The sequence below is a fragment of the Montipora foliosa genome, chromosome 6 (assembly GCF_036669935.1).
Source record: "Montipora foliosa isolate CH-2021 chromosome 6, ASM3666993v2, whole genome shotgun sequence".
NCBI classification, from domain to species: domain Eukaryota; kingdom Metazoa; phylum Cnidaria; class Anthozoa; order Scleractinia; family Acroporidae; genus Montipora; species Montipora foliosa.
The window spans coordinates 8,719,296-8,730,125 of NC_090874.1; the positions used below are offsets into that span (position 1 = coordinate 8,719,296).

A 10,830-nucleotide genomic window follows, 5' to 3' on the forward strand; every position below is an offset into this window, starting at 1 on the left:
AACCCGAAAAGCCGCTGGACAAACAGGCTGGAGTCTCACGCTTTGAACTCCTCTAGGAAGTGCAATCATGGCGTTTTGCAGTGATCGTGTACGTTTTTGCCTTGTCTTGCTCTGTGTTATGTCATTAACATTCTCAGTTTCCAGTGCGATACGAATAGATGATATAATCCGTGGCACGGTTAAGCATATCCCCTTGAAAAGAAACCAGCCATATAAATTTGGTTTCTTTCGTGAGGCTGACTTCGAGAGGTTTGACAAGGAAATGGTCGAATTACACAATGACAGACTGAAGCGTAGTGTTGAAGATAGTGTTCAACAAAGCAACCATTCAATAATACACGAGTTTGAGCTCAAAGGGGATAACCACTCTGTGGCCTTCTTGCACTGGGCAGGAAAAAAGAGCCCGGTAGGTTTCAACTTAATCTATACCGTGTTTATATACATGTACGTACATGGCAATTGTTTAGGAAATATTGAACACGAAGATAAAAATTTTGCCTAGTCATGTTCATGTTCCATGATTAGTGCACTGTTGAGAAGTATTAGATGCTCATGTTGCCGAACTTGCTGCCTCTTCTGAAAGATAACAAAGTAGCTCCCTTTTTTGGCGAGAATTCTCCAGTAATGTTAAATAAAATTATACGTGAACAATTAAATATAATAGAAGAATAATTTCCTTAAAACAGAAAGTTTAAAGTTTCGTTATTGACAGTTGAAGCTATATTTGTTTCTGGTTGTTGCTGTCATTCATTTTTTCACTAAAATAATTATTTCTTGTTCTCAAGTACGTGTAGCTTTATGACACCGTCAAAAGAAGCACCCAAAATTCACGTATCACAAAGAGTTTAAGATCTGAAAACAGGAAGAAGTTAATAGAAAAAGGTCAAAAACACTTGCATCACTTCTCATACATGTAGCTATAGTAATAAGGACATCACCTAAGTTGTGTCACCTTTGTTTCCCCTCGACCTCAATGTTTCCCTCGGCTTCGCCTCGGGGAACATTGAGGGTCTCGGGAAACAAAACTCACTCTTTCCCTTGGGGCCAGTCATTAAGTGCTTAATGTACATGTGGGGTATATTTGGTGTCAATACAATTGCTATGATTGCAGGTTATCAATCATGTTCCTTTTTCTACTTATTTTTCAGGTTATATATATTTACACTTGTGGAAAAATAAATAATACTCAAAGTGATCACTTTCTCTGTGAAGATGCCTATTTCTGGAGGTTAGTGCTGGCAAGTTTCTCTCCAGTGATGGTCTTTTCAGAATTATTTGGAAAGAGACTGGCAACAGTGGATAAGAAACAGGTTTAAATCTGTCAAGCAAAAATTCGGCAAAAGAGAAAAAAAAATTGCTGTCCAATTTTTTTTTTTGGTTGTTGGTGGGGGGGTATGGGAGGGGGCAATCTACATGATTATAATGTTATTGATAAATCTTGGACAAAGGTAGTCAGATGGGAATGCAAGTCAGTTCGATCGAAGGTCGTTTCGATCGACAAAAGTCGATTCGATCGAAGACAAGAGTCAGTTCGATCGAAGACTGTAACTACCGTATTTACCCGTGTATAAGTCAACCTTTTATGGCCTCAAAAGAAGCTCCAAAAATCGCCCTCGACTTATACATGGGTCAAAGATTTCGAGCCAAGTTCCAGCTAAATAATTTATTCAAAATAAACATCATAATGTGGTCGTTGGGCATAACGAATGCAGTGGACGAAATACTTCAAAATGAATGACGAAAGACTTCAAAATGAATGTAATCAAGCAATTCCAGTTGAAAAGAAAAAGGATTTGTTTTACTTTAAATGTTGAAGATACTCATAAGCACAAATATGAAATAGACACTGGAAATTTTCGTTTTCCAAAGGCGGAAAGCTCTAAAAAACATTCTTGTTTCTTCAAATTAAATGTGATCCTTCAACGGCTTAGTAACCTGGCACAATTCCTCGTGTTTGCGTGCAAGCATGATCGTCACTCGTGTTGCCTGAAAATGCTGGTTGGTAATGATTGTTTTTTATTCTTTATACAAACCTGGATGATTTAAATGCTTTTGCAAACTTTGTATTGTTTGGTTTATGAGTTTTGTTTCGTTTGCCATGTGAGAAATTATAAGTCAAGCACAATTAAACCTTGCACATTTCGCATCGTTTTTGAAGTTATTTTCAAAGATTGACTCCTGCTTCTGTGATGTTGTGCTTATCCTCTAAAGCCCTCTATCCTTGAACAACGAAAGAGGTTAGTTTGAGGTTTACATGTTCGATTTTCTGAGAACTTTTTCGAAATTCAAGGACAAAATGCCTGCACATACAACAACCGCTGAACCACAAAACTATTAAGCGCTTGAGGCCCTTAATTTTTTTGTGAATCCACAGTTCCAGAAATCGAAGAATTTCATGCAAAATTAATATCCCATGTACATTTAGCAAAAAAATTAAGAAATTGCTTTTTTTGCCATCAAAAATGGGGGGTCGACTTATACATAGGATCGACTTATACACGGGTAAATACGGTATTGCTTAAGAGAATGAGAAGCTATGATAATCCACGGATTCTGTTCCAAACGCAAGTGTTTTCAACAGCGTTTAATCTCTTTTCGCTCGGTTCTCATTGAAAGTGACAATACTTGTTCGTTTCATCATGGTAATAAAATCTTAAACCCCGCGTTTCAGTGTACGCACGTTAATAATAGCGAATACCTAATTGAGCATTGCCGATCAGGAATGCCGAGAAAGAAACGCTGGCAACAAAGGAAATCAATTGAACACCGCGTTTCCGTGTCGCGCATATTACTTCGCGCAAACATTACGCAACACAAGAACTTTTATTATCTATACGCTTGCAAAACTGTAGTTTTTATAAACATTTACTGTTCAATCGAACTGACTCTTGCCTTCGATCGAACTGACTTTTGGTTTCGATCGAAACGAATTTCGATCGAAACGACCGATTACCGTCAGATGGATTTTGATGCAACATTTTGTAGCAAGTGCTTACATTGTAAGTTGTTTACGTGAAATAACCTTGTAAAAGAGTTTGAATCTTGCAAAAGCCAATAAGCTAAAATTTATTTGTTTAAATTCAGATTGTTACCAATGCCAATCATCTGTAGCAGTTGAATGTAATGTTTGACTTCAACTAGTTTCCTTCCCTGCATGCCTTAATACCTCTGAGATACAGCTGTAAAATACATATCTGACTAGTAGTACTAGCTTAATAGTTGTCTTCTTGGTCCATTCTGTCAGTTATAGAACCTAATCTTTTTTGGATGATTTATAGTCTGCTTGCTTCACGCTGGGGCCATAAATCAATGGACAAAAACTTGGTCTGTAACTTACAGTAAAGACTTTGAACTCACTAATAATTTACAAACACAAACTTGTTACTGTACATTTCCTCACAGGTGACAGTATAGATCAGTGTCTTGCTTCTTCCAACAACCATGTCTATTTTTACGAAGGCTCAAGCTTCAGTCCACCATTTTCCCAAGTTATCTAAGCCTTCCATGGGAGTTTGTTTGGCGGAATGGGCATTTTCCCTAGATTTTCTTTTTTATTCTGCCATTAATTTTGTTGTCCAGGTCATTTTAGTTAGGACCTGGAATGCTGTCCAAGTTGGTGTCAACCTTCTCCATTTTTAGTACTGTATTATTTTCTTCAAAGTCTTTGGTCCATAATTTTAAGTTCTTTCTTATAAAACAGTACTGTAAGTTGGAAAAACTACTTTTTGCAATGTTCAAAAAGACAACTAAACCCCATTGTATTGGTTAACAAAAAATTAATGTGCATGCTGCCTGTACTTAAATTCATTGGTTTTGTTTGGTAATGGCTTGCTTGATTTTGCTCATACATGTGTACATGATTCTTTACTGGTGCAGAGCTTGTGCTTCTCTGGAAGGCTGTTGAAAGCCACCTTGTTTTTTTTTTGTCTCAGGTCAAGTGACTATGGAAGCACATTTCACCGCAAGGAAAACCAATTCCAAACAAAGAATGGAACAGTAACCATTAATAATGTTGATTTCTGCAACAGTAACAACAAAAAGGTTAACTCTACATGTATTACAATTATTATAATAAGCTTTACTTATTTACAAAAATCAAGCGTGATCTTCTCATTTGTTTTCCACTCCCAAATGCAGATACATCTGTATGCATGAGAGTTCTGGTGAAAGCTGTTAAAACCTTAGCTCCTCAAAACATGTTTGGGGCGTAATAGCTTTGAGCCTATAACCACATAATGGGTTGTTCCAGAAAAAATCCACACCCCCGCGACGCCCCGCGAGGGGGGGTCAAGGACCCTGGAAATCCAGGCGGGAGGGGGGGTTGAACTCAAAAAAGTCTTCTGCAGGGGTCATCTGAACCGATAGTTCACGCGATTCGAACGTTTAGTTCGGTGACAGTTTAGCGCTCTCAGACCCTGAAAATAGTAGAAATATTTTGTTCACATATTTGTCACCTGACATAAATGATTAATCTAAGTTCCTTCGCAGGTCCTTTTATAGCAGAAAACGCGAACAAGATACTAAAGAAAGAGCCGTCGCAACAATATTGCAACGAAGAGTTTGAAACGCCTGACTCATTTTTACTCGTACCCAGACCCAGCGTGCCACCGTTGTTTCGTGTAATGATACAAAGAAAGAACAAAGAAAGCGCAAAGAGCAAAGAAAGAACAAGGGCAATTGATTTTTATGAGCTAAGAGTGTATAAACACTCGTTCGCGTTTTAGCATTTTTGGCCTTGCGCACGGTATTGGCTGTCAAACGCTCGTTATCGACAATACCCGACTTTTAGCTGTTATTTCTTTGCTACAAAGTATTTATCTGGAATAATACGGAAAACAAACGCTTGTCTATTATGTCTGCTGTTTATTTTGATACTTGCCTTGCGTTTATTTTGCTTTGTTAGCACACAGCACCAAGACAAAGTTGGTGGAATCGGAAAATTTTTCGTCCGGCGTGTTACATTTTTATCTGAAACATCGCACTTTTAACATCATTTCTATCGTTTGTATCGTTTCAAACTTTCTATTGTTCGTTTGGTTCGCGGCATCTATCGTTTCAAAGGATGGAAAGAAAAGGTTTAAAGCGTTTCAAAGGTTTCAAAGGTTTCGAGCTTTTCAAAGTTTGTACTTTGCGTGAGAGAATTAGTCACGTACTGAGTAAAAATTGTCACGTGCTAGGCAACCAAACTTTGTTCAGTGAAGCAGAACGAGGCAATTGTTTTGTTTTGGCGCTTTTCACGGCTTTGCAATTTTCAAAACTGCAATTTTAGCGTGTATTTTGGGTTATGTACGAAAGAAATATTTGAGAGGATCGATTAAAACGAAGGAAACCAAGTGTTTTACAAACCATCGAAACGATTCAAACGATACGAAGCAAACCATACATCAAACCATTTGAACGCTAGGCGAAACGAAAAATTCAATTTTGGCGTGATGGTTAAAAATTTAGTGCAAAAGCTAGTAGCGTAACACTAGTTCTACCACTATTACTCTAAAAGTACTTACTGTCTGTGGATGAATGTTTCCCAGGGTATTGTCCAACTAATGTGCACCTAAATTTTTAATGTTCTCGGGCAATTTCTTGAGAGAAAGAAAATATTTACGCAATCATCTCAATCGCGTTCACTGCTGTTTTCCTCGCTGATTTCAAGTGCGGGTTTTTTATTTTGTTGTTAATTGAAAACAGAAAGATATTTTGAAGCTTTCTTTTTACCAGCTAAATGCACATGAAATTTACTTTCCATTTCTGTTTTTAGATTTTTACAGTAACGTTGTAATCTTAAAATCCAGCACTTTATTTAGCGTTACGTATTTTGGAACGGCCTTGACCACCAATACCGTGTGCAAGGCCTTTTGCTCCTTTCTTTTCTTAGTTCCACACAACAGAGTTTTTATATAATTTAGCCAAAGCTTTAGGAATTGAAAAAGAACATCTTCTATACGTGATTGTGCGTATTTTCTATTAAAAATAAATTAAATTTAAGCCTAATATTTTTTCCCGGAAATCCAAGCAGGAGGGGGTGTCTTTTGTCTTGGAAATCCAGACAGGAGGGGGGGTTTTGGGCTTCAGGAAATCCAGGTGAGAGGGGGGGTTAAAAAACGACCCCATCCGTCGGGGGGGTGTGGATTTTTTCTGGAATAACCCAATACAATAAACACCCGCAGATAAGAACAAGTGAATTAAGAACATCAGGCTGAAATTTGGTCAATAAAGCACCATATAAATAAGAACAAATTCAGGCTGATAAATAAAACATTTTCTTAATAATTATAAAGGGAAAGGGTATTAGGATAAGGAAACAATTCAGTAAAGTAACTTACATCAAAGTACTCTGGTGTTCAGGACCATTACAAACTATAAAATCGATTACAAAACAGCATTATATGTTAATTAAACCTCCAGTAATATATAGTTAGAAGTATTTCTGAAACCAATTTTAAGAACATTTTAGGAACACTTTCAGGCTGATTTCTCACCAAACACCCCTCTAATAAGAACACGATCAGCCTTAAGCCTGAAAAATGTGTTCTTAAATGCGGGTGTTTACTGTATTTTTTTAGCTCAAAATCGACAATGATTTCTGAAAAATTACCAAGCACCATAAAAAACGATGAAAATTGCCCTTGTCTTGGTTAGTACACTATTGAACACAGCTCCCATGATCTTCTACGTGTTCAGGAAGCATACAAGTCATGTATGTATTACAACTTAGGAACTAGAAACCAGTCCATTTATACAGTAGTACATGGCGGAGCTCAAATTAAGATGTTAACAACCAACATGAATTAGTGGCCAAGAATCACACAGTAACAACATTCCAGTAAGCCCATTTATTTTGAGTTATCATCTGATGTTCCATTAATTTTTGTCAGTTGTTTTGGCTCACATCGATCCTTGTTTTCTGAAAGGCCAAGTTGCTTCTCTGTATTTTCGTTCAAGAAATATTTGGCTTTGTTGTAAAAATCATCTTCTAAATAACAATTATTAATTTGTGATTATTTTTTTTCATTTTCTCTATTTCTCAATATAAAATCGATAATTATTTCATCATTTACGCTATTGCATTGGCGTGACTCCACCATTTTATAACTGCTAGATTTACGACATGTGGCTCTGGTGTCCAAATGTGAATAAATCAATTTTTGGACCAAGAAGGGCCTGGGATGAATAATAAAATATTTACATTGTAGTTAATTATAAATTATTATGGGGAATTTACATGAGTTGCTTGTGTTGTGAAGCGGATAAGAGAGTGGGCAGCAGATCTAGAGATAGGGAAATTCGGGTGAGTAAAACGAAAAGTCTTGAGAATTGTTGAAGAAGGGGTGGGTATAAGGGGTATTCAAGGATGGAGCTCCACCTGGAAGGTAAGGGGGGGGGGGGGTAGATATGTGAAGGAAGAATGGGGTAGGATAGAGGCCACGGGGAAGATCAGGGAGGGGTAGGAGAAGTAGAACAAATAAAAGGAATGTCTCATTCTATTTGAGACCCCCTAAAAAACCAAGCCCCTGTTTTATTCAACTATGTGTACTGTACACCAAAAAAAAAAAATCCCTTTTTTAGACAGTTGATAAAATAAACCAGTTTAAAAAAGTTAAACTGGTTCAAAAAATTTGTACTGGTTTAAAAAAAAAATTAAACCAGGGGAAAAAATTGAACTTCGTGTACAGCATATACAAACATTGATTCACTGTGTGACATTAATTTTGTTCTTTTTTTTTTTGCCAGGTTATTGTGAGTGCTCTTTCACCCAGTACATTATTCATTTCATTTGATCAAGGAAGTAATTTTATACAAGTTCCTGTGGGTTTTCAGCCACATGTGATTTCTTGTAATCCCCAGTCAGATCAGATGATCATTGGGCATGATGTTACTTCCGATGAGGTACATTTGTATGAACTGTAAATGTAATATAAAAATTAAAGGACCCTAGTAATCCACTTCACATTGCGGGCCTGCAACACTTCAGTCGCCATTTTTGGTGCCCCCGAAACTCGCAATTCTGTGACTGTTAAAGTAATCAAGTGTGATCTCACATGGGAGAACGTACACTAACGTTTTAACGTTCAACAGACAAAACTAACGGCTAACTAACAGATGGGTAATGGAAGCTAACGGTACCTGACGGTATGCTAATGCTTTTAAAGGCACCCACTAACAAGTGTTTAATGGTTAAGTCAGTTCGACTAACAAGTGCTTCAGAAGCAGCTGAAAGTTTTAAATGGTCGGCTAGTGAATGGATGTTAAAGCAAATGTTGAAGCTGTTTGCCCAGGCCTTAAGGAAACCAATGCAGTTTACAGTATTCCCACGCCCTGTTATGGATGATTCTTTAAATATGATTAACCATGTGTGAAATCATGCGGAACTTCTCGGCTACTGTTCCATTTACAGCAAGGTCAAGGGGTCATGTTCTTGTTTTAACAGAAGTTAACTCCCTATATAATCTATTTCAACTTTGAAAAAAAAGAAGAGATAATATGGAGCGACTTATCTCATTGACTAGGAAAGGCAAATCTCACATTAAAAGCTGAGAAGACTTGTTTGCGAGCACTTGGCTGCCAAATATTACACGTACAGCTGTAATTGACTCTAAAAACCATCCAAGCAAAAGCACAAATTTCTGTGGAAACTAATCGAACATTACTTAAGCCAATCTTGTCCTTTTGAATTTCCTTTATCCCTAATTAAATTAAAGATGTTATTTTCCCACATTCTGCTGCTTTTGTGCTTTACCCCTAGAATGGTGCTTTCACATATAACAGTGAACTTGAAATATCAATGTATCCCAAATAGTGCAATTTTTGTAATCAAGGGAAGTTCAGCCTTTTGGTTTATTTCATTTACTTTATTCCACTTTTTCCATACTCCAATGCAATATTGTGAGTTGCAAAGTTTTGGCAGCGGGTACGTGAGAATTTGTACCACGGGCGCAAAAACTTTGCTCTTGTGAGAAAAATACCAGAAGTGTTACACACCAGCATACAGTATTTGTGACTGTGTTGCGAGGGTGGATATCAGTGGTTATTTTTTAAAAAAAGGAAATGAACAAACTTGTGCAATAAGATTGAACACATGAGAATTTTTAATAAAAACAGGAGTTGTGTTTGTGATAGTGGAAATTTTTTTCGAGGTAACTTTTAGATGTAACAAGACATGTCTTCATTACACAAATGAGTGATACTGTGCATGATGAGACTGGCTAGTGCAAATTTAGTTTTGGATAGTGAAATCGGACCTACTACTAGCCACTAGGCTAGTGAGCTAAAAGGTTAGTCTCAAGTCCTGATTTTGTTAACATGTGAATTTTTCAGGTTCATTATTCAACTGATGGTGGAAGTAGGTGGAAACTTCTGGCCCAGAACGTTTTGAAGCATTCTTGGTAAACTGTTTTGTTTCATTGTATAATGGCTTGCAGGTAATCATTAACCCACTGACTTCTCAGGTGCCGTAGGATGCCCCCAGTTGGCAAGTAAAATCACAGGTGTTAGTCAGTAAAATCTGCTAAACAGTGAGTCTCATTCCAGGATTCAATGGGTTAATAAGTCACACTCCCAGGGATCAATGGGTGAAATTAAGGCGAGGGACTGATACGTCAGTGTATAAGTGTGTCCCTGCGTAAAAATGCACTGAAGAAGATGGTTTTCGTTGCTGTTTTAACACTGGAGTCCTATGATTATCAAAATGATAAAGGTGTCCACCTAATAATAATTATTTGACTTTTGTTCCTCTAGGGGTTATGGGAGCAAGTCAGAGGTCTTTTTAGAAGTCAAGACACACACTCTTTGTAAGGGTTCAGGTTTTGGTTAAAGGTCTTTTGCAACTACAGAAAACTGCACTAAGAGAGAATTTTTTTCTGAGAGATAAGATTGCATCAGTAGTAAAAATGCTTGCAGTGATGTCAAAAATTAATTTCAAAAGTGAAATATTTCTTGAGACAACAACACTTTTATTTTAATTATGCCTGAATTACAATTTTAAAAAAAGTATCACAAACTAGATATTAATTATAACAAATAATGACACTATAATAATAATAACATGACAAGGTGACAATGGCAAAAGTTAGCATATGAAGGCTAAAAAAATTGTGAGATTGTCTAGCTACAGTAGCCTCCATCTCATTGAAGTCGAAATCAGTCTGTGCAGAAGAAGTGAATTATTGCTGAAAGATACATGTGGGTCATTAAGATTGATTTGAATTTGCCTTGCTGTTTACTTTCTGTAAGTTGACAGCTTGCCAAGCCAATGGGTTTGATGTGAGGAATAATGCCAAAAATTTACATGGTATGGTAGTCCACCATTAACATAATTATTATTACCATAATAGTGTATTGTGGATTTCTCGTAAAAAGTGAACCTTAACTGTTCACTGTTCTAGTAAACAGTACAATGTATTCACTGAGACAACTGCCTTTTCATTATTCAGGTTACTTGCTTCCAGTCATTTTGTTACGGTGATTTCCTAAAAGTGCTGTTGTAACAACCTAGTAACAATTCCAAGCCTCTTTTATTCGCATCTTTTGTTGTTGTAGGGACCTCTGTGCTTAAGCATGCATACTTAAACCCAGACTCTGTGGAAGTCAAAACCTTTGACAAGGCACTTGGAACGTTCATGCAAGGAAGTTTTGAAGTTGCAGGCAGATACATGTTGGTTCAGGTATGGAAAAAAAAGCTTACTTTCAAACAGCAAAACAGTGGACCTCCTACCATTGCTAATAATGTATGTTTGTGCTGACTGGCTATAAGGCCTTTAGCCAGTAATGCACTACAATGTGTCAACAGTCATGTAAGGAAGTATAAATTTACTAATTAAAGTTACTGTATTAAGT

The 10,830-nt window shown here is 37.0% G+C and overlaps 1 protein-coding gene across 1 annotated transcript in view; it reads left to right on the forward strand.

Annotated features, from left to right (window-relative positions):
- Positions 1-40: 40 nt before the first annotated feature.
- Positions 41-10,830, forward strand: part of LOC138006600 (VPS10 domain-containing receptor SorCS1-like) — a 52,341-nt gene continuing 41,551 nt past the window's right edge. The window contains exons 1-7 of the mRNA XM_068853034.1: positions 41-406; positions 1,149-1,228; positions 3,933-4,041; positions 7,729-7,884; positions 9,313-9,380; positions 9,733-9,785; positions 10,534-10,658. Of these exons, the coding sequence (XP_068709135.1) occupies positions 68-406; positions 1,149-1,228; positions 3,933-4,041; positions 7,729-7,884; positions 9,313-9,380; positions 9,733-9,785; positions 10,534-10,658 (930 nt within the window). The 5' untranslated portion in view covers positions 41-67. The remainder of the gene's footprint in view (positions 407-1,148; positions 1,229-3,932; positions 4,042-7,728; positions 7,885-9,312; positions 9,381-9,732; positions 9,786-10,533; positions 10,659-10,830) is intronic.